Source organism: Populus alba, chromosome 8 (genome assembly GCF_005239225.2).
Source record: "Populus alba chromosome 8, ASM523922v2, whole genome shotgun sequence".
Classification (NCBI taxonomy): Eukaryota; Viridiplantae; Streptophyta; class Magnoliopsida; order Malpighiales; family Salicaceae; genus Populus; species Populus alba.
In genome coordinates, this window is record NC_133291.1 from 4,588,841 (window position 1) to 4,613,817 (window position 24,977).

Sequence of the window (24,977 nt, forward strand, 5' to 3'; positions counted from 1 at the left end):
GCATAAAAATTATACGTATAAAAACTTAAAACCAAAAAATATTGAACCTATCTATAAAACTAGATAAAAGAGCCTACTACAACAACTGATCCAAAAATAACATTTATAATATAAATAATAATATTTTTAATATTAATAATAATATTAAACTTATTTGATTCAACTTTACTATAACATCAAACCCAAAAGCTTTGGATGTGGATTTGGTTGTAAGGCCGTGCCATAAAAATATGATAATTAAAAAAATAATAATTTAAAAGAAAAATATATATATATATATATATATATATAATAATACAAAGTATTATTACAATGAATAATGCTATGGAATGAGGAATATGATAAAAACTCTCCTGAGATCAGAATAATCAAATAAAAAAAAATTAAAAAAATTATAAATTTTAATTTTCAATTAAATCAATATTAAAATATATAATTAAAAAAAAAACTCATTAAATTTTTTTTTTGAATCAACTAAATTAACTCATTAAATCAAATTAACTTGTTAAACCTGAGATTTATATTACGAGAGTATAATAACTAAATAGAAAAAAAATAAAATTTAAAAACCAAATTAAACAGAAAAAAATATAACTAAAAAGCAAATCAATTGAAAAACTAAAAACATTCGTCATAAACTGTAAATTTATACAGTAAAAAGCTGAACTCGCCCTGTAATTGGATTCAGTGGGAGCTTCGGTTGTTTCCTTGATGTCTCTATTAAAGTCGAGGCTGATGTTATCTCGGGGTCGAGGCAAACTTAATGACACTATTATACTGATTAATTAGCAGCGTTTTCTTGTTTCGTAGTCATAATCTCATTTTCAACGTTTTCCATGTAGTTATGGGTAATGATCAGTTTTTTTTTGATAAATTCGACAAATACGGGAAAGATCTTCTATTTCCATGATTATTATTTTTTTATTTTAAAAAAATTCATAGGTATTAAAAACCATGCAATGCTCACTGTAAGAATTTTCTTTAGCATCTTAGGTTAAAGAAATTTAATAGGTGATGGATTTAAGCTTAAATAATTATAATTGATCTTATTTTATTTGATAGTTTGGTTGCTTTTCAAATAATTTTTCGTGCAAAAATATATGCCAATAATATTTTTTTAAAATTATTTTTGATATCTGCACATCAAAATGATTTGAAAACATTAAACAAATTAATTTGAAGTTAATACAAAATATATTAATTTGAAGTTAATAAAAAATTTAAAAATTTTTAAATTTTTTTTAAAATACAAAAACAAACATATTAATTCAACTATTTTAATCGATAGAGTAATGGAAAACTTTTTGCCAGCCCGGGAAGAAAGAAAGAAACTTGTTTAATGAATTATTTACTCAGAAAAATAAATTTATTTCACTTTATTTATATGTATTCAGAATTATAATAGTAATTATTTTTTTAAAAAATTAATTTTAAAATAAATTAAAATAATATTTTTTTAATATTAACACATTAAAATGATTTAAAATTATAAAATAAATTCAAAAAATTTTAAAAATGCTTTTTGAATAAAAAAAACAAAAACAAACTTAAATACTTGCCTATGGATGGACCTATAGTAGTCACCCCGCGGGTTTTAAAAAAATTAATTTTAAGGTTTTAGTTTTTAAATTTAATTTTTTTTATAATAATTATGCATTTAGGTTTATTAAAAACGAAATATTTATTCTTTAGCTCTGCTTACCCTTTAATCGAAAGATAGATCCTAACCAGTAAAGAATAAAATAAGCAGGCATGAGACTGCATGGTGAATGGGTGCGCCTCATCATAAGCACCAACAAAAGAAAAATTAAGAAAATAAATAAAAATTGCTTTTATGAGCAACCCAATCAGTTGCCACGTATTTTCCTAAAGTTTGGCACCTTCAAAGTCTTCTTTAAATCGCTTTCAGATTACTCCTTCCATCTTCCACCAGAAACATTACTTGTGAAAATAGAATATCCGGGCCCACCTTCTACAGCGTCAGCAAGGATTAACAAAATATTAATAAAAATACAAGCAATCATGATATAATTAAATAAATATATGATTGATTTGCTCCATAATTTCAAGAGAAGTGGTCTCACCATTACACCGATCTCGCATGGCAACATTATTGTTGCCTTCTGAATTGTTATTCGACTAATTTTACAGGCTCTAAAGTTAACAATTATGTAAGTCTCCATGATTATGAGATTTGTGAGACTCAAACTGATAATTTTTATAAAATAAATTTAATATCTGACCAATTATACTATATTTTTTAAAATTATTTATGTAGGGTTTTAATCAAGAATTTATAGTGTTTTTCCTATTGCAGCAATCCTTATTACAATCGTTAATACATACAGTTGAATTAACCTCCCTTGTAGAAGCATATCCGGGCCCACCTTCTACAGCGTCAGCAAGGATTAACAAAATATTAATAAAAATACAAGCAATCATGATATAATTAAATAAATATATGATTGATTTGCTCCATAATTTCAAGAGAAGTGGTCTCACCATTACACCGATCTCGCATAGCAACATTATTGTTGCCTTCTGTAGGGTTTTTATTTTTATTAAATTGGTATTGAATTGTAGGTATTTCGACTAATTTTACAGGCTCTAAAGTTAACAATTATGTAAGTCTCTAGTGATTATGAGATTTGTGAGACTCAAACTGATAATTTTTATAAAATAAATTTAATATCTGACCAATTATACTATATTTTTTAAAATTATTTATGTAGGGTTTTAATCAAGAATTTATAGTGTTTTTCCTATTTGCAGCAATCCTTATTACAATCGTTAATACCATACAGCTGAATTAACCTCCCTTGTAGAAGCCTGATTAGACTTTTGCACTTTATTAGTGCGAAAAAGTAGTTCTTACTACGTGTTCATCAATATTAAAAAGGAAATTGCTAGCTATTTTGAAAAGTATGTTGCTTATGTTAGCAAAGTCGAAACCTGGGAAGTAAGTTAACCAGCAAATTGACTACCAAACAAAACATGGTAGACCTCGTCTTTTTTATATATTTATAATTACAAACGTAAATTGCAAACTTCAATCGGCTCTGTGATTTTAAGATCTTATATAGTGATAAGCCACACCTACCGGACCTTTGTACCGTATAATCTTCCAAATAATAATGATTCTATCTCAAAGTTTTTGAGAACGTGATTTTAAAAATTCAAAATTTTGTTTTATTTTTTTAAATTTTTTTTTTTATATTTTCAAATTATTTTAATATATTATTAATTTTTTTTAAAAATATTATTTTAATATATTTTTAAATAAAAAAAAACCTTAACACCACCGCCGCCTCGTAACCATCCTGTGCTCTTCAGCGTGGGTGGCCAAGAATTTCTGAAGCAGAAGACTGAGTCTTAGCGCGTGTAATGCGAATTCAAGATTTGTACTTTGCGAAGATGATAAAAATAACGAACCAGCGCGTGGGTTTCAATCACCAATCAAATGATATATGCTGGAAAATCTTATTTCGCTCGTGTTCTTCATTTTGTTTTCTAATAGCTGGCCGCTTGCTCTTTAACATGATTTATGAGAGATAACATCATCTTTTTACTTGAAACATCGAGCATGCATATGGTTCGTGTTCCGGTTCAGTACTGTTTGGTGTTAATCAGGAGTAGACCGGTGCTATACATCCACCTCCGATCTTCCATGCTTGTGTTGGAAAAACATGATTAAATAAACTGTTTGGTTTTAATTAGATTGGAAGGGAAGCACTGAGCAGACAACGAAAGGGAAATGATGTCTGTATATGGAGAAAGAACGCAATGGGGTCCACCCTCTCTTTAACCAAAGCGCACGTCAAAGCCAATAATTCCAACCAGCTTTATCCAGATTTTGAACGAAAAAAACACGGGGGTCGTCTATGGGTATTTAGCAGTCCCGAGTCATGACCGTGTCAATGAATCATATGCAGTCACACTCCTGAGGTGACGGGTCGAGTTACTGGAGGACTTGTAATTTAAGTTATCATTTTGAATTTAAAGATTAAGAGAAATTAATAAATTCATTTCGAACAGGATTCTAATTCAGGTATAGCGATTTGTCTAAAACTAGATTAGAGAACGGTTTAATCTTCTAAAAAATAATATAAACTATTTAAAAAGACTCTGAAGCATAATCTGTATTGACTGATGAACTGAACCCAGATCACTTGCAATCCAAGATATAATAAAAGCACCCTCGTACGTCTCCTCTGACACGAGGAATAATTAGGAAAAATCAAAATCACATAGAATCTGTAATCAACCTAAATGCTGTGCAGTCGAAGAAATTAAACGCGCAAATTAGTTATCGGAATATAAGACCTAATTAAAATCTGTGAGTTGAATTTAATCTTGAAAATTGGCTCGTCGGATAAAGAATTAAAGCCGTTTGAAGTTAAGTTGCGTGTTTGTTCTCATTTGAAGTTAAGTCAATACAGATTAAACCAACAAATTAATTTAAATAAAGTAATGGGAAGCGATCTTTAAATTCAGATTTATTTTATAATGTAATAAGTATAAGCATTTATAGATGCCTGCGTTCTAATATCTGTAAAAACATGCATGCATCAGAAAAGTACTGAGCTGAGCTGTCTTGTATTGTTAGTGTTAAAAATTCAATCTAATAATTTAAATGGTTAAATGAATTTTAAGTTATGATTTTATATTATTTTTTAAAATAAAATTTTTTAGACTTAAAACTTGTATAAGTTTATATTATCTTGTGCTTGATTTTTTTTATTAAATAAATAGAGATAATAAGATTATGATCACTTGGTCATTAAGATTCTGATACCATATCAGAGAATCATTTCAATTCAGTAATTTAAGTTGTTAAGTGAAATTTCAAGATATAATTTATATTATCCTCTACCAATTAAAAGGTATAAGAAATACAGGCGTGATAATTACATTAAATTGTGTAGTTTACTTGGTAGGTAAATCCATGGGGCATTCCTCCGAGACTTTAAATTTATAGATGATCAATAAATTTATAGATGAAGCTGTGACATTGAATAATCCACCAGCCTCACCCGCAATCTGCTGGCATTGGACTTTATACCAAAACCATCACGTTCGAGGTTTGAGACTGATGAAGAGAGAAGATTAAAAAGAAATTGAATAATCTATTAAACGATTGCCAGTCATGGCAGATATATGTCACAGTCATTCACTTAGAACCAGTCATGCCCTTACTCCCAAGGCATGAGAATTAAGTAAGGTTTGCAGATATGTTGGGTACAGCTTGAGTGTCGAACTGGTTTTATTAGATGAATATTCATCTTGATTTCTTCTTCTGATCTTTATCCTTACAGCAGACAAATGTAACTTGGACAAAGGTAGTAGTGACTTGGATCTTACCATGTTTTTTTCTTCCTTTTTCAGGAACAGTATGCTAGTAACCATGGTAGAAATTATCTAATCAGCAACGTCTAGGAAGTGAGTTGACTGGTTTTCTTTTCGTCCAGAACACATAAACCGAAAAGCCAACAGATTCCTTCGCGGTTGGTGTTTGGAAAAGACCTGGCTAGCAACGGACAAATTAAGAAATCAAAAGATACGAATTATATATTAACTTAATTGTTTTTTTGTTAATGTCGTCCTTGTTGAACTAGTCAGAAGTTAGAACCCCTGGTTGAAATCAAGTCTCCTCTCAATGTTCATGTCTTAATTTTCCACTGCGCGCAATGTCATTTTTATGAACCAGACATAACAGTGTTTCATGGATGGTTGAGAAACAGTGGAAGAATTGCAAGTCGATAAGGGCTTTTGTTTGGAGGTGCTTCGTGTTGCTGTTTTGAGGCCTGTAGCCACACAAAGCTTTATCTCTTTGAGGTCGATGATTTTTTTAGTGCTTTCATTGTACAGTATCTAACACGACACCAGATATTTCTCGGAAAACCATTCCTTTTTTTTTTTTTTTATCTCTCACAAATTCGTTCTGAAACGTTATCAACCGAATACGGGTATTTTAATGAGTTTATATGCATTTTAATTAATTTTATAAGTTTTGAAGTTAATAATTATATAAATTTTTGATAATTTTAAAGGATTTGAATTTATAATTATTGAAGAAAAAACCAAAAACTTAATCAGTTAAATTATCCTTAAATATGTCCCTGTTATTTTTATATTATATTAGTGTAGTCTTTCAACTATTTTTAGTTGAGTTGCTAATATCAGTCCTCGAACCTCTTTAATTTCTTATAATTACTTCAGTGTCCCTTTCTTCTTTATAAGCATGAGATACAAGATAACGCCTGGAATAGGCAAATAAGAAACTAAAAGAGGGGTTCTGCAGAAGAGCCAAAACAGAGGAAAAGAAGAACCATGAAATTATTTCAGTCCTTTAATACTGAAATATAACTCAATACTCTAACCACGCCTTTTGAATATGGAAATATGTTAATATTAATTTGAGCATTTAATTTCATGATTAACAATTTGATCACAACAAAAAATTGTAGATCACTTGTAAAACGAAGAAACTGTCTGGTTTTTCACGAAACAGATAGCTAAAGGTTTATCAATTTAAAACGAACTGAAGAGCTGGAGAGCTTGTTCTCTGCAGCTCTGCAAATTGGAAGTGGAAAGACGAGAACGTTGATTTAAGAAACCGCTAGTGACTAAATCATCAGAACTTAAAATCTGATCACCGAAGTGCAAGCACTAAGACACCATAGCTTTTTGTACCAATAAGATCCATATTAATTAGCCATAAAAACACTATTTCACGAAGAATAATGCCATTTAAACGACCTATTTACTGGATTGTGTTGCGGAATAGATACAAAGACAGAGCTTGTTAGTTAAATGTGCTAACGTGGATAAACAAAATAAGCTTGCAGATTTGATGGAGAAAAACTTGCAACATTGTAAGAGATTGTTTATTTTGAGCTGGGGAAAGGCGAAGGAACGAGGAGGAGATGGGCCTGGGATAGATGATTAATTGGGGATTTTGTGGAGGATCTCGAGAACCATGGCTTGAGGTTTAAGCCTACAAGAGAATGGGGAGGAGAGAAATCCGGACCTTTTTTGTGCACATGCTGGTTTTAAAAGAGTTTGATCTAGCAAAGCCCATTCGACAAATGCACGTCCCTGTGGAGCCTGATTTTCCTTGGATTTAGGGATTTTGTTTCTCATAAAAAATATTTTTAAACTATTTTTTATTTAAAAAATATATATATAATAATATATATATATATATATTATTTTTTAAAAATTTATTTTTTTATTAACACATAAAAATAATTAAAAAACTAAAACATTAATTTAAAACAAAAAAAATATAATTTAATAAAAAATTGATTTAGTCTCAACTTCAAATACGGTAATTAAAAATAAGAATAATAAACCCGATTAAGCTAGTATTGAACAAAAAAGAAAAAATGAGAATTCTCAACAATATTTTATTGGATCCTTTATAAATATAATATTGCATTTTATTTAATAACAACCCCTTGTCAGTTAATGTCATTAGAACTTAGCAATTGATGACCAATGTACATGTATGTTTTAATTTGAGTAAGCTTAGCACATCTTATTTTTTTATAAGGATTTTTCCGATGATAGTTTAGAATTTATATTTATTTTGGTGTTGCCACTTCTAAATAAATAGTAATAAAAACAACTAGATTAAATTTGTTGACCTTATTACCGATTTTCTATAACCAAGTATATTTAATGGCAAGGAAGATCGACAAAATGTTCATGCGTGTTGAGAAACAAGGGCGGAGGCACGGGAGCTGGCAGGCCCGGCACCTGCAAGTCTTTTTTTTTTTTTTTTTTTTCCATGCCTCTTTCTTGAATAACTTTAATTTTTAACTTCGAACTTTTGACACTCTAGAAATATTTTTTTTTATTATTAATTTGCCCCCAACAAAATTTCTTGCATCCGCCCTGTTGAGAAAGGAGTGCAGTTGTGGGAATAAGTAAAACTTACATCTATTTATTTTTGTATTTTAAAAATATTTTTGAAAAAAATTAAATTTTTTTTTGAAATTAAAATTTTTTTAATATTTTCATATTATTTTAATGCCCTAGTATAAAAAATAATTTATCATGCATGGTGCCTATTTAACTCAGAAGTTTTTATTAAATTTATCATCGAAAAAATAGGAGTGGAAACAGTGGTGATATGATCCTCCCATCATTCCCATGTTCTCCCTGTAAGTATTAATTATCATAATTATTGAAAGTCTTAAATATCAACAAAGGGAAAAACTATAAATAATTGAAAATTATTGATGGGCTTTAAGAGAAATAAAGGGAAAGAAAAGAGATCAGTAGAGGGAAAGGCCATAATTGAAAATCGAGACTAAACATTAGGATTGTAAAATAGAAATAAAATAAGATTTACAGGGAAGCTGTTGAGAAAACTCTACAACATTGCCTAAATTATGATAAAAATACGTTGGTTGTAAAATTCTGTTTTATGGCACTATTGATTAAAAAACTATTTTTTCTTACAAAAATGGAATGGTTCAAACATGTCTTGTGGATGTGTGATGAAAACAAAGCCGATCATTGTCAATTATCAAATAGAACCAAAACTATGAGCAGAACATGAATTTACAAAGATGATATGGGTTTTCAAATTTGATCCCAATTTGTTTGAGATTTTTCTGGATTGTGTTTTTTTTAATTGAAAATATTTGATATGATTTTAACTCTTATTCACCAAAAGAAAAAGAAAAAAGAAAAATTGAAAACCAAAAAGATCACATGAACCTGTTTTTGATATCTGATACTAATTTTTTTAATAAGTTAAGGTATCCTAGTCAGCTTACGTGTATCATGACTAATCTCAGGCTCACTGAACATCATGCAAGCCCAACAAATAGATAAAACACCACATTGAATGATAAGCATACACAAAAAAAATCAAAAACCCGAGTGCAAAAAAAAAAAAAACAATTACCTTCGATCACCTCAAGCGCTATCTGATATGACTTTTAAAATGCCTAGTCATAACAATATATGTGAACCAGCAACCTTGTCTTGATATCTGATAAGTTATTCAACTGCGTGCAATCAAGAAATATGTAAAAATGCTTACTTTTCATAAGCGATTCGAGATCAAAGCTAAATTTGCACCTCGACCAGCAACCTTTGTCTTGACAAATCTTATGGAATGTGATTGCTATGTAAATTTGTCTCTGGCTCAAAGTAAATGTGCCGAGGAGATGCACATTGTCAGGACAGCACAAATGGAGTAGTAATTGTAAATATGTTGTTTTTATCAAGATTGGTGTATTTGGTGGTCGAATCTTAGAATTCAAAGATAGATTTATGACTATCATACATTAATTCAATAATTTTTGATACGTACGAAATTTTTTTTTTGTGCTACAACCTTTCATTCAGAGTTAATACTACTGTTTAGTTAGCATGATGTTTAGATTTTAATTTTTTATATATAGTTTTTAATTTTTTTAATTGAATGCGTTTATGGATTGCCTATATTATGGTACCAGAAGTTCGTTAAATTATTTTTGAGACAATCCCTTTTAAGCAAATAAATATGGATCATGATACATGCAAGATATCATGTATATCAGCTTGATTCCTATCAATAAATCAAAACTATTTTTTGGCAATAGCAATACCAGTAATACATTTACTTTGAAGGTGTTTGTAAGCCTTCTGAGGTTTTGGGGGTAGGGGCGGGGGGGGGGGGTTTCGCTTTGACTCGGTGCAACTTTTTTCGAAGATATAATTATAACATTTATTTATGTACTTTTCCCTCCACCTCTTACTTTGGAACCCTAAAAAATAAATTATAATATATCTTATCCTTTTAGCATCGGTTTTTTAGATTTTTATCTCCATGCCTAGAGCAATCAAGGAATAATAAATATTCCACTCAATGAATGCCTTGGAAAAGCGCTGGGATGAGATGAAAAGGTTTTTTTTTAAGCACAAATTCATGAGAAAATGCAAACTGAATTCAACACGACTTAATGAATCTCTAACATTTTAAAAGTGATTTTATTTAGAACTGTCGAAGTTTTCAAGAAAAGGATGATAAAACTCAAGACGACATTAAAATATGCGACTTACCCCTGATTGGCTACTTACCATTGATCTAAACTATAAGCTCAAATACATTCCACATTCCACATAACAACATAAGTTTTTTTTTTTTGGTTGTCTGAACTAGCAAAATAAACCTTGGTGGTAAGATTAAAAAAAAAGAACTAAAGAAATAATAATAATAAAAAAAAGAATTGTTGGGACTACGAAACATCTAAAGAAACAAATCCCACAAAATAAATGTAAGCCGTTAAAATACACACGGGATTTCCCATAAATAAACAACACTGTCCTCTATAATTTTAGTTTGACTTTCTGGGCTAATATGATGATGACCCGCGCCTACGTAGCGAAGGAACGCAAGTGGGGCATCTAATCAGACCGTTAACATTGCAAGCAGTGCAGTTTTTGAACCCATACTTGGCGGTGTAGATCTTGTGGCTCCCACTACACTGTTCGCAGAGAACAAATCTGAGCCCTCCACATGTATCACAGGCATTGGTGACAGAAAGCGGTAACCCACCAATCAGCTTCTTCAAATCTCCACTCTCATGTAATTCGGTGATTTCCTTGACCCCGCCAATATATTTTCCTCCGATGAAAACAATCGGTAAAGTAACTCTTTTTGACCCAATAATATCATGTAACTCGTCTAAATACATACCGTCCATCGATAAATCACGTTCGTCTATCTGGACACGAAAACCACGGAGGATGGATCTGACGGTCCTGCAATCCTCAAAGGTTCTGCGGACAATGCGGAGACTAGTAAAGTATAGAATGATGTGCTGGTCCAGGTGGGTCGGCGGTGAAATAGATAGCTTGGTCGATGGGTGTGCATGGCGGTGGGCCCATGAACGGAGGACTGAAGTGGAGATCCGGGCCCGGTGGAAAAGGGAGGGCGATTTGGGGGAAATGGGTTCGGGTTCTTCAGTGACGAGGGTTTGGATATCCTTGAAGGAAGAGCAACAGAATCTTGGTGATGGAGATTGTGATCTCGGGGAGGAGGGAAATCTTGAGGGCGATCTTAACCAGTTGAGCCACATGAATGGAAGAGAGGAGTAAGGAAGGTTTTTAGGGAAGTGGAAGACTGCTAAGCGAGGAAGGGTTTGCTGGGGGCTATTGAGAAAACGATGACGGAGATATTGTGATTTGTGATTATGTGTTATTGAAGACGTGGGGGGAACAAAGTATAAATAAGTGCTTTTCTGTTATGGAGTTACAAGAAATTAATATGGTATGTTCTTTAATGCCCCTTTTTGTTTCTTTTTTTTTTTTCTACAAGAAACTTTTGTGTAAACATTGGTAAATCCGCTGTTTGTTTCACAGAGTAAATGGCAGGGATTTTAAATCTTTTACCCACACTTACTTTATTTGCATGTAAATTTACTAATTTATAGACATAACATCATTTTTTTTTATGAAAGTCGTCCTCTATCTATTGATAAGTTTTGTTTTTCCTACAAATATATAATATAAAAATAAACTAAATTAAATCGGTTGGCTACTCAAAGGATTACCCAGTAAAAAAATATCGAAGGCTTCAAGGTAAAAAAAAAATCTAGCATAAATAACCCAACAAGTTTTCTCATTAAGAATTATACAATATCTTCAAAGTTGTATTCCTCTCTTTATATATACATATAGAATCTATAATTATGACTTTTATAAAATGATTTCAATTTAGTACAGATCACTGGGATGGAATTATATGCGCGCGCGCTAATCTCAATGCATATTACCTAATAAAAAATGCAAAAATGGTTTAATTTTATTAGTGTTTAAATAATAATTGTTGACAAGCTATTAATGCTATCCGCTTGATTGCTATTGTGCTATTAGTTATTTTTTTTTAAAAATCATTTATAGAGTCTGAGTTGTCATGACTTTGCAACCATTTGCCCTGCCTCACTCGCCACAACGTTCTCACCACTGAAACCCCACCAATACGTGGCGGTGTTCACGGCCCGGTTTAAGCTAACTGAACCGGAATTTTTAATTTTTAGAATTTTTGACCCGAACAGAGCTTAAAACCGGTTCAAACCGAACCGGGTCGGGCCGGTCTTTTTGCTTGAAAACCGGGAAACCCATTGTCTGCACAGATGGTGCCAAAAACTTCACCAGTTCCCGGAACACTCCTCGAGACCATAAGGCTAAAAAGGCCATGGAATTCATGAATCAATAGAGAAAAAGCAGGCAACCCAGTTCAACTTTCAGCATAAATGGTGGGGATCTTAGGATTAAAAGGTTGAATAACTCTTTTCATGAGTGGCATGCCCAATTGGATTTGCAATGGCATTGCCAATAGGAAGGCTTGGGGGAGGTGGCGGCAGTGGATGCAGTCGCAAAAAAATTTGCATCCTACGCTTGTGCCTTTTTTGCAAATGCTTCTGCCTTCTAGTATCAGAGAGAGAGGGCAAGGGAGGGGCGGCTGAAAGGAAAAAATGATTTAGGTTTAGCATAAGTTTGTATTTGTACTTTGTTTCTTGCTCTATTAAATAAATAAGTTCAAAATAAATAAGATTGATCTGGTTTGGTTAGCTCAATCAGTTTCAATTTTATAAAACTAAAACCAGATCAAAACCAAATTGACTTTTAAATTGGTTTCTTTAGTTTTTTTTTCATAATTAATTCTTTTGTTTAACTGATTGATTAGTTTTTTAAAACTTCCCTAATACAATTTAAATACAAATACCAATAAACCTTCTTTTTTAGGAAGGCCCTGGCTAAAGATGCAATGGATCCAGGTTATTTTGAACTCGGCCCTGTTGTTACCAAAATAATAGTAGTATTAATACTATTTATCTCACGCTTCGTTATGTCAAATTATTTTTTTCAAAATTTAAAAATTAATATCCATGCATTGGTAAACATATTTTTTAAGAGAATAATTTTCAAATTATAAATTCAAAATCCAACATATATTAAAAGATATTTTTTAAAAAAATATCAAGACAATATCTTATTAAATAATATTTTTTAAAAATATTTATACGACAACATATTGAATCGATTTACATCAACTTAGTTTTACTAGCTTAACTCACAAGTCAAGTCATGAAAATTTAATCATCTCATAAAAATAAATCAAATAAATTATAATGTATTAATTTCCATCATCAAGGTTAAATGTTAAAGAATATAATTTAAATAAAATATATGTTTAATTAAAAAATAACTAAAAGATACTCAAGTGAACCCGAATTTAATTTATCTAAATCATGCACTATCTTGATTTGATAACTTTTTATTTAAAATTTATCTTATATATTAAACACAACTAAGGTGTGCGAGACTTTTATGTCAAAAAATATTCTTGAAAAAAAAAAAAAAGATTAAAGCTTATGCGACAAAATAAAAAAGCTTCTTTCTATGGTCAAATAACAATAATAAAAAAAAACCTTTAAATGATAAAGGATCAATTTTGTAATTCAAGTGGCTGAAAATGCCCTGGAAATCAGCGACCAGAGATTTGCTGGAAAGTTTGGAGCTTTGATTTTTTTAAAAAAATATATATATTTTTCAACACAGTTTTTATTTTTTATTAAAAATATTTTTTTAACATACTTTAAATAACTTTATAAACTCATCTATGACCTTAAAACATTCAAAATGATCTCAAAAATTCAAAATTAATTTAAAATAAAAAACCCACTTTTAAGCTGGGATTTACCCTCACAAATATTTGAAAAAAGTTAAAAGAACTTTCTAGTTCAACTTTTCGTATCAAATGAAATTTAATAGCATTGTAATTGATTTTTTTGTGGTTAAAATCTATTTCAAGCGATAATGTTTTTGTTATTTAATTGAAATATGATGATTTTCTCTTTTATTTTTTAAACTTAATGACTAAAAAATAACAAAAAATTTAAAGTTTTAAATCAAAATTAAGTTTTTCAAAAACTAAAAGTACCAAAAGTTATCAATTGAAAAATAAAGTATCAGAAGTAAACTTTTTTAAGCTAATATTGACTTATCTTTCTTTTTTTTTTCACTTTAATCCCTTTTCTTTTAAATCTTATCTTTCCCTAGGAAATAATAATAATAAAAAAATCATTAATTTTGATCACACAGGAATCAAATTGTAGAAAAAAGAGTTTGATAATTTAAAATGAAAAAAAATAAAATTGCAACAATCCATAATAACCTACAAAAGTTTCTACAACTGTGTATACTAGTGAATACACCATGTCTTTATGTGCTTGTTAATAATAATTTCAGCCGCATAAAAATCATACATAATTCTCGAATGTCATTTCTTACAAAAAAAATTTTAAGAGTTCAGATGGAAAACTTAAGTACTCTAGGATTGTGTATATCACTCCACGCTTCATGGATTTTAAATTAAGTCATGCATATCATAGTTGATATATGATTTTCTTCTTTCTAAAATCAATGAAATTATAGGCAGTTTCAAATGATTTATTAATTAATATATATAATTCAATATAAATGGATAAAGTATGAAGTAGTGGGAAAATTTTTTCCTTTTGTTTGCCTATTGTTATCTGCTCATGAATCATCCATGCATTGGCAACCGAAGCTACACCAGTTTCAAGTCTGGTCATGCTTATTTTTAAAATTACTTTTCATGATAAAATATATTAAAATAATATTTTTTAATTTTTTTTAAAAAATTATTTTTTAAGATGAGCTCATTAAAATAATTCAAAAAATATATAAAAAAAAATTAATATTTTAGCAATTTTTTTTAATTTTTTAAAAACAACATAACCATATTTCCAAATACTGTTGAAATATCTCATGTGCATCATATGTTTTCCTGCCTTTAATTAATTTCATGACAACGTAGACATATTCTATGATTATAAATTGCACCAGTCATGCTTCAAGAAAATAAAAAACACGAGAAAACCTATTCATGAATTAAAAAAAAATATAAAAAATGAAATGAAGTTCGGTTTGATGTTGTTGAAAGTCATGTACAGGCAAATTACGAAGTATTTGGTAAATTAAGTCTCTGCTTCTATCTTCAACCTCTAATATACAAGGGATTGTTTGTTAAAGAAACAGAAACAGAATATACCATCCCAATTGGCTATTATTTTTTACTCTATGTCTCCTGGTTTTTTAATTAATTGCGTCTTATATAGCAAATTCATTTATTTCACCAAAACAATGTATTCATATGTAGCTATACATATACATATACATATACATATACATATACATCTATATATATATACATATACATATAATTGGCTATTATTTTTTACTTTATGTCTCCTGGTTTTTTTAATTAATTGCGTCTTATATATAGCAAATTCATTTATTTCACCAAAACAATTATTCATATGTAGCTATACATATACATATACATATACCATATACATATACATATACATATATTGTATATGCATATGTATTTTTTTTACTCGAGAAACTATATATATCCATCTTTTTGTTTTTAATAGGAGGGATGGCAAAAACAAATTGGTTCTTTTTATTTTTTTTAATTTATTCTTAATATTTTTTTATATCCAATTATATACTCACACCAATAGACAAAAAAAATTATTCATATTCTTATTGTCATTTTACTTTTCAACAATATTTCTAATATAAGATTAATCAAGCATTTATTGCTTTTGCCAACGGGATTGCTTCCAGAAGACATAAATAAGAGAAAAAGCTCGTGGTAACATTTTAGAGTGCAGTCATTGAACCACATTTTACATTCTTAATCAGCGGCTAAGTGATTGTTTTTAGCGTATTTGAAGGTGTAGTTGTTATTATATTTAAAAATATATTTTATTTGAAAATATATTAAAATAATATATTTTTTATTTTTAAAAAAAATAATTTTTGATATTAAATGATATCAAAATGATATAAAAACATAAAAAAAATTAATTTAAAGTAAAAAATTAAAAAAATTTTAAATTTTTTCAAAAACGCTTTTAAAACGCAAATCAAACAAAAATAATCAATTGAAATAATTTAATTTTTTTAATTTAAAAATTAATAATTTTTATATTTTTAAAATAAATTTTGAATATATTAATATCAAACATAATTTTAAAAAATTAAAAAATATATTATTTTAATGCAAAACAATTGATACACCATCACTCAAGCAGTCCTTAATTTCAGGAACACAGTAGCGTTCTTACTTCATAACAATGTTCTTAATTTAACGTTAGCAGGCCAAAGACAGATTATTGGGAAAGAGAACCCCCTTGCTCGCTTTTGCACTAAGCAATTTTGGTTCCCTTGCAGTCTTTCTAAAAATGTCTTAAATCTCCGTGTGCATGTGAGAAATATAGTTTTTGATCTATTGAGCACAGGGAACCCCAATCACCAATCTAAATTCAATAGTTATAAAATATTGGAAAAAACATGAATACAACATGTTTATAATGCAAGGAAGAAGAGTAAAATCCTGATTACATTAGAGTCCAGAACAGTTTAATACTATAAAAACTGTCCTGAGAAGAGAGGAGATTCCTTTGCTATTTATGCTATCTCACCGTTGGCGAATCTCACAGGAATGTGAACTCCTGCTCTCCAATAAAACAGTAAGCTGCATAAAACAAACATTGTGAGTTATTTGTAAGACCATCATCCTAAAAATGTCCGAAGAGAAGGAAAAGAAGGTACACATACAAGATGATGACCTATTAATGCATCTTGGCTCCTTTAGAGATGAGAATATCCCCATAAGGCACCTTTTGTTCAACTCTTAGGAAATCACGGGACGCAAGAACTGCATACAATTTATCCAAGTTTCAATCAAATCAGGTCAAGAAAAAAAAAATCACAGTTTCAGTCAGTTGGAATTATGTCAAGCTAGCATTTGATTTTAAAAATTAAAGAGCAACTGCTGCTGATGACACGAGAAAGAAGATACCGCAAGTTTGATAGAACAGCAGAGCTGCTGCTTTTGTGTTCATCCCAGCAGACAGGTTGTTCAGGGATTCTACTTGAGGGGCTCCTGGCGTTTCAAAATGCGTTTTCATTTGCCTGTGCACATTTAAGTATGGTCAATGAGTTTAATGATCATATGACAAACGCAAGAACTAAATAAATTCAACAAAAGGCCAGATAAGAGCAATACATTCGGATAGAATCAGCTATCTTGTCAACAGGCTGACCAACAAACAGATGTTGGGTTTGTGTAGGTTCAGTTTCAACCAACAGTTCTGTGGAAAATTTAACAGGGGGGAATTAGGATTTAGGTTCAAATTTAACAGGGGGGAATTAGGATTTAGGTTCTTTGATTGGAAAAGGTAGAACCAAATAGCCAAAGCACCGCAGCCAAAGACATGAATTGCCATTGCATTTACCTTGATCAGGTGTTGGGCCATTCTCAGACAGCCTTGATAACTCAAAATTTGGATCAGCAAACCGCCAAGGATCCTCTTCAACTACTGTCTCAAGACTACTGCCACTGTGTCTGGATGAGGAATGACGTCCTTTCTTACTTGATCTGTCGATAGTCAGTACATTAAATACCAAATGCATCATTTCTCTTTTATCTGAAGAGCATAATGAGTCTTAACTCTTAAAAGCTAACTCCACAGTGATCCCAATGAAACGTTCCTACACAGTCATTCATCACTCTAGCTAAATTTATATGTGTTCCACTAACCGTCCTAAATTGACTTCCAAATAATGTGGTGGAATGCCATGTCCTGATCCAGAGCTTGGAATAGACCCCACTCCATCTCCTGTAATTCAGATCAAGAAAAGAACTTTGAGAAGTGTAATCATAATCCTCTAACTACCTTGAAGCAGAGGAGATAGACGCAACATACCAGAATTCCTAGGTGTTGCCATATTGGCTTCAGTCATCCTCACACCATTGTTCCCAAGGTTGGCTTTTAGTTCTTCCATGAGGATATCCATGGATAACCCATCATTCACAACGTTTGTTCTTAGCTTCTCTATCGAAGTACCCAGTGACTGAGAGCCAACTCCACTATGAACATCATCAAAGGTCTACACTCCAAACAATCAACATAGAAAGGCTATAGTGTTTCTACTGAAAAAAGAAAAAAACAAAGAACCAAGCCACTGCTGCTGGGACTTACATATCCAACTGTATCTTGATAATTTACTCCTTGTGGTGACGATTTTGATGGTTCTGGTGGCGGTGGTGCAGAAGTCCTTTCTTCTTACACAAGTACAAAACGAATTTCTAATCATTGTTAGGAAAATCTTCTTGGATAACAATCTTAAAAGTTATAATGTTTAAATCTCACCAGAAGGGGAGTCATGAGGAGGTTGGGTACTTTTGTTCCAAAGTTCCAGAAGAGGAGCTGGATAATAGATTTCTCTATTTCCATTATCATCAATAAGAACAGTAGGTGGGAGCTCCATGAGGTTAGATATTTTTGTAGTGGACATAATACCCATGCATGCCTGAAAAAAAAGCAGAATAGGGAACTTATCGATAGAGCATCAAGATAATTTTTTTTTTCCCTTCCCTTTTGCTCTCCATTTCAAAAGGGTAACAATTTCAAGATTTTTTAAAATTTGACGATTACAAGTATCATAGAGCACTCATGCACCCATTACAATTAGCAATTCTTAAACTATGTAATTCGTATGATGGTAAGTCACAAAGTTTTCCTCGCACAAGCTTAGTTGGTGAACCTTCGCTGAAATGCGAATCATATTGGAAATCGAGATCTGACCTTCCTCTTTCTTCCTCTCCTTGAGACAATGTCAGAAGCATTTTGAATCCATGACTGGTATACATGACCTGGAATAATGGTTTGTTCATAATCAACGGTAGTAGTTGCTTGTCTTCTTGTTTTCCTTTTAATTGGCCTTCGCTTCTGCTGATCCTGTTGCATCCATACTTTGAAGTTTGTTGTACTTGTATTGTTCTTTTATTATAAAATGATATTATCAGTGCAGGAGATGTTACAATTAATTACCTGCCTGGCTCCTTTGCATTCATTAAATTGTTGATTGACTTGGAATTCTGGATGATGGTCTTGGTTTTCTTCCGCTGCAGGAAGACCTTAACATAAGCACGTGTACCCAGGTTGATAGTTTCTTTGCTGAATGCTCTTTATCAGTATAAGTAGTCTCCGAAAACTTTTAAGCATAAAATCGCTAAAGAGTTACAAATAAATGAAGTTAATGGGGCTAGTCACGCAACCAGTTAACTTAGATTAGGTAGGATCTCAGTGGAAGGAGCCATGCATGTAAATCAAGAATAATTTACAAAGGTTACATATACTGGCACATCCGTGACAAGGACCCAGGCATTCTCTCAAATCAAGGACAAAACTTAGAAAGAAGACAACAACAGTATAACATCTTAATAAATAATAACTTTAATTGGGCATTTGATGATTGACCATCCAGCATGTCAACTCCCATATCTGAAATAATTCAATTGTTTAATGATTGGCTTCTACCCAGAAAATCACTAAGTCATATATACAGGCTTCTGGATTAAAGAGGTAGAAAGAAAAAGGGAGGCAAGGGAATTAGAGAGCCATCCTTTTGATTGATCTTCCTCTCTCTGAAGTACATGTTTAGACATGATGTTTGTGGGTTAATGAAGCGATGACATCAAGCCAGTTACAAGCTTCATAAAGAAATTTATTAATAAGTCAAAAACAATAAAACATAAAATAAAATGAGGTGCTGTTTCATTTCCAATTCAGTCTGCAAGACATAACACTTTTAATAAGGTGTCATTCAAGAGCATCCTCTTGTTTCTATCATTTTTGTGTTTTCCTACGATTTGCATACTGATGTCAATGGGCAAGGAGATTGAGACGGTGGATACTATCCTCACCAAGCATATTGATAAATCAACTCGAAGGACTTAAGCTTGAAAAAGCAAGCAACACAAACATAAAATGATGTGCAGCTTAATTATAACCAGGTTCTATCATGACAATCATAGAAGGAGAAGGGTTGGTAAAAAGAAAAAGAGGAAAATAGCTCGATTTGGTGGGATGTATATATCAATTCAAAGTGCTTGTCGCATAACCTTCTATTGGAATATATAGATGTCGAAGGACAAAGGTCAATCAAGGTGGAAGTATACACTATATCAACTTCAAAATCATTCAATAAAAGTAATTAATCAAAAAACAAGCAGCAGTTGTCTAACATGCATTTTATATTGCTGACCTCTTTGAGCTTCGTCTTGTTTATGTGGGGAGGGTATGAGAGTAGTTGGGATATCCATATGATCTGCTGAAGTGAAGTTCACCTGTGTCTCTTCATCCCCTTCAATATCAAATCTGCCACACCATCGTCCAAGATCAGCATATGAGAATATAATGAAAACCCAATAAGATTAAAGTAAGGGAAATGCCTTGTCAACCACAAGGAGAGAATTTTAACTTCCATGCACACAATTTTACTAGAATGAACCACATTATGCACAGGCAGCGGCAAAGCCCTTTATGAAAAGCATGAACTAATTATGCAAATCAGAACCGATATTGCATCATGATTGAATTCACCTTTCAAAGCGATTGTACGCATCAGCATCAGCCTGGTATGAATCAAAACGTTCAAATAACGTGATGTTGTCGGCATCAGCTGAAAAGGCATCTTGAGTTAACTTAAGGGAACAATATCAGCATGCCAGAAAACTCATAACTAAAAGCTTGGATGGAGGAGAAGCCGGCAAGTAATAAATGGAAACCTTGATGTAAGTGATGGGATGCATCTCCCTCCCTGGTATCATTGTTAACAAACGGTTCATCCACATTGTCAAGCCGCTGAACAACATAGAGGGGTCAAAAAGTGATCAGCTGCATACCCTATTTTAGCAGGTATTCATTTTAACAACTTTTTTTTTCCCAGCGAGTGCATGTAGTTCTATTACCATTGATATGCTTTGATTCCTTAATAAATCACATGCAATGACTTAGGTTAGATCATGCATAGTTGTAAATTTGACTTCAATTTCACTGAATGTAAGATTAGAAATTTATACATTTGACATGCAAGCTAGTGTAGCACCATAAAAGCTGTATTATGAATTCTACCTCAATGACATAATATTAGTATAATCAATGCTAATTGCTATACATCCACAATAATATGCATTTTGTAACATGCACAAGGCATCTGAAGCAAAATCCATAACTGCAACCCAACAGCTTAGACAATGGACTAAACATAAATTTACCAGATAAAAGATAAGGCAACTAATTCGAATTTGTGTGGGTTAAAGACCTTTTGCGGCTTAATGCTTAATTGGGTTCGTTTATCAAACACCTTCCCATCAAACAAAATAAGGTCACCATTTGCTCATGCACAATAAAACCTACCAGATAGACAGTCCACAAGTTTTTGTGCGCTAATTTGCCACCAAGTAAACACAGCGTAGTTGACCACAAAAAATGCACAAGGCATAACTTCATATAACTCATTGATGTAGTGTTAATGAATAATGCTGGAGTTGTTTTATGTCTTTTTAAGAGTGATTAAACAATGTACCATCCTATAAAAGAATAAAATGAACAATTTACCATGGTGAAATAGGCTGTTTGTTGAAAACCCATGGTGGTGGTTGCAGCATTGGAGTAATTAAGGGATTGCTCAATTTCTCCCACATCTGTTTCTTGGTTCTCTGGTAAAGTCACTGCCTCTTTCCTTCAATCATAGACACACAGCATCACAAAGTAAACAAAACAAAATCCATGCACTTCGACTTTTACTACCCTTGCTTTAGCACCCAAAACTCACACTCAAAATTCATGAAGTATCGTTATCACTGTGAGGTGTGAACTGTCACCGGTGCTACAATGCGCGGAGGTCGTCCCCGTAAATTTGAACTAGTATGAAGTTTTTTTTTAAAAAAGTGCCAGGTTTTATCCATGCTAAAATACGCCACTCCTCCCAAACATGTGCTAAAAAACGCTGATTTAGAGCTTGGATAAGAATTTACAGTGACGGACCTGGCCTGTGATTTTCCCTTAGGAAGGACAGTGGGGTCTGGGGCTACCTTCACTTTCCATGCTTCGTTTATTTCAACCTGACGAAAATCAAATCAAGAAACGAGCAACGCGTCACGAAATAATAGTTGATCATAGCACGGAAATTGAAACGGAAAAACAATACGGAATTTAGATTTTTTTTTGTTGAATTATATGTTTTCAATGTATGTACCAGCAGGCGGGTTACATCATCTGCGAAGAAAACCAGAGTATAAAGAAGCATTATCAATAAGATTATGAAATTGAAATTCAAGTACTGGTCAATAAAAGAATGAAAGGAGATTCACCATAGAGGAGCTTCACTTTTCGTTCATAGACAATAACAACTCCACCTGAGAGGAAAAAAAAAACAAGAGAGGAAGAGAAATGTCTCTGTTACGAACTTAAACTTTGATTAAAAACAGATAGAAGTTAGAACTCCTAACTTGAAAGAAAAAGAAAACACTCTTAAATGAGAGAGACAAGACGAGTACCCATGAGAATTCCAGAGAGTCTAAGAGCCATAGGCACTGAGGGATTCAAAATCTCTTCACTGTAGAAACAGGCAAAAAGGAAGTCCGCTAAATCGGTTTAAGCGGATTTGGAAAAAGGAAAAGAAAATAGAGATGGTTTAAAAGTAAAATAACCAGATACGGATGATGTTGAGCTTATTGAGTTTCTTTCGGTTGATCTTTGCATGCATGGTTGCAGCCATCCTTCGTCAAACAGAAGAAACGCAGATTATCGTATAAACCCACTTCAGTTAACAGAGACAGAGAATATCATGCAAATACTACACTCCATATTTGCTTAAAATAAACCGCGTCCAGTCGCTCAGTTCAAAAAATGAACCGAAAATCCTTTCAATATAAGTAATCTATATTCACAATGAATACATTCCTTGTTTTTCCAGAAAAAAACAGGGTAATTATGTAAAAAAAAGAAGAAGATAATCAGCAGAAATAGAGCGTTGCTGAGTACCATAATTACTAATCACTTCAAAAAATAAATAGAGATAAATGCATAGAACAAAACAGAATTAAAATCCTAATAACAAAAAAGCGAAGCAAGCAGCTTATAGAATTCCAAAAAAAGGTGAAGAGGAGATCACCATATCTGGCCAAGAGGTGCTTTGCGAGCTAGAAGCTGGTGTGAGTAAAACATTTTTTATTGACACGGAGGATTTCACTCTGAAAACAAAAGAGAGAGAAGAAGTTTAAGAGAGGATCAGAGGTATTGACAATGGCGTTTTAAATAAAAAGCTAAGTCGTTTTGAAAGAGACGGGGGTGTTTTGGGGGGGGGGGCTATAGAAAGAGGTGAGTGTGGTGTGTATGTGTTGTTTCTTTTATTCTCTTTGAAACGGAAGGGGCATACCAGCCTTGGCAGCTGAGAGCGTTTTTTTGCGGGAAGGGAAGAAGAGTACGATGGAATGTTCCTGGCGATAAATTTACCTGCCTGTCATGAACGTTTCTGTGCTTTTTAGAAATTTGGAGCATCAAATGTTAACACGTGGGGGTGTTTAAGTGCCTGTCTGTCACCGGCATGCTGAAAATGAAAAGGCTCGCTCATAACGACTCTGGGTTGTTGTTTAGAAAAATGGCCGTGGGCTCCACCGGATCAGCTTGCTTGACACACTCTTTTTGCTCGGTGTCTTGTGCAGGCAATGAGCAATTGAGCATATCAAAAATTAAAATTAATGATCAGGATGATGAATTTATGATCCTGATCTTAATTTTTTCTTTTCTTTTTTACATGTTATTTGAAAAAATTAATATTTTAATAGAAATGAAATAGTTTAAATACTATTTATTTAATTTTATAATTTAAAAAGCTTTAAGCAACATGATTAACTTCTACAACTAATTAAAATTAAAGTTTTTATAACCATCTGATCTTGCTACACAAAGGATGTAGTCATAACTACATGAAGTTATTAGCAGCAGGGTTATGAAACGAAAGGGCAGGCCGCCAGACCCCAGGCTAGCGCCCTCGTTTGACTTCCAATGTATAAAATTTTGCCAGTACGCTTATGAAATAAAATTTACGATATTATTTGTTTTGTATTTTAAAAAATTAATTTTTTTATTTTAAATTAATATTTTTTTTTTGTTATTTTTAAATCATTTTAATACACTAATATCAAAAATAATTTTTTAAAAAATAAAAAAAATATTATTTTGATATATTTCTTGATAAAAAACACTTTAAAAAATAACCACAATTACACTTACAAACAAGCTCTAGTGTTTTAGGGGTGTTAAAGTTGTTTTTTTTTTAAAGCATAATTTTTTTATACATATATTTTAAACTATTTTAATATGTTAATATTGAAAATAAATTTAGAAAAATAAAAAAAATATATTATTTGAAAACATTTTCTTAAAGTGTAATTTTACTATAAATTTTAAGAAATTTTGATTTTTTAATGCATTGTTTAAAAGCTAATCAAATTTTTTTGTTTATTACTATAGTATACTAAAATTAAAAATATAAAAAATATTATTTTAATATATATTTTAAAATAATACTTTTAAAAAAACACACACGCAACTCTAACTCGGAGATAGCTCCAGGCCCATCATCCGTGATACAGCTAAAAGAAAGCCATATACACATGCATCAAAAGCCACTGTGACCCAATTCAAGCCCATGGCCGCAATGTTTTTCGTTAATTTTTTGCACTCATATTGCAATGATATAATATAAGTTTGCTTGGTTAAAATAATAAATATTTTAAACGTATCAATAAGTTATTTTTTTTATTTTAATTAATTATCAAATGTTTTTTTAGTCTTTTATATAGATGACTCGCCATTTATTAAAATAATTCTTAAAGTAATTTTTTAATTTATTATAATTTTACTAAAAACCAACATTAAAAATTAAATTTTTTTTGATTGAAACATTTAAAAAATATTGGTGTATCAAAATAAAAATAAAAAGTTAAAGTTTATATATTCGATTGACATAGAATTAAAGTTGGGTTACAAATGACAATTAAAAGCAGATGATAGTTC

General features: G+C 31.4%; 2 protein-coding genes across 3 annotated transcripts; both read right to left on the reverse strand.

The window, feature by feature from the left end:
• Positions 1-10,291: 10,291 nt before the first annotated feature.
• Positions 10,292-11,208, reverse strand: LOC118055888 (uncharacterized protein At5g39865). The gene has a single exon (XM_035067911.2). The coding sequence runs from the start codon at positions 11,079-11,081 to the stop codon at positions 10,356-10,358; it is 726 nt and encodes a 241-aa protein (XP_034923802.1). The 5' UTR covers positions 11,082-11,208; the 3' UTR covers positions 10,292-10,355.
• A 5,109-nt stretch (positions 11,209-16,317) lies between these two features.
• On the reverse strand, positions 16,318-23,246 carry LOC118055923 (sister chromatid cohesion 1 protein 1). Of its 2 annotated transcripts, none has more exons than XM_035067963.2 (21): positions 23,071-23,246; positions 22,607-22,675; positions 22,454-22,512; positions 22,268-22,312; positions 22,153-22,172; positions 21,942-22,018; positions 21,513-21,636; positions 20,681-20,756; positions 20,496-20,574; positions 20,158-20,270; positions 18,942-19,015; positions 18,696-18,848; positions 18,261-18,420; positions 18,090-18,169; positions 17,814-17,997; positions 17,648-17,726; positions 17,343-17,485; positions 17,114-17,198; positions 16,907-17,019; positions 16,663-16,762; positions 16,318-16,579 (listed from the first exon to the last, which is right to left on the reverse strand). In XM_035067963.2, the coding sequence occupies exons 1-20, from the start codon at positions 23,121-23,123 to the stop codon at positions 16,677-16,679; spliced, it is 1,872 nt and encodes a 623-aa protein (XP_034923854.1). In that variant the 5' UTR covers positions 23,124-23,246; the 3' UTR covers positions 16,318-16,579; positions 16,663-16,676. The 2 variants fall into 2 exon arrangements, with proteins under 2 accessions (XP_034923854.1, XP_034923852.1); XM_035067961.2 differs by having other exon boundaries at positions 18,090-18,172.
• Between the last annotated feature and the right edge of the window lie 1,731 nt (positions 23,247-24,977).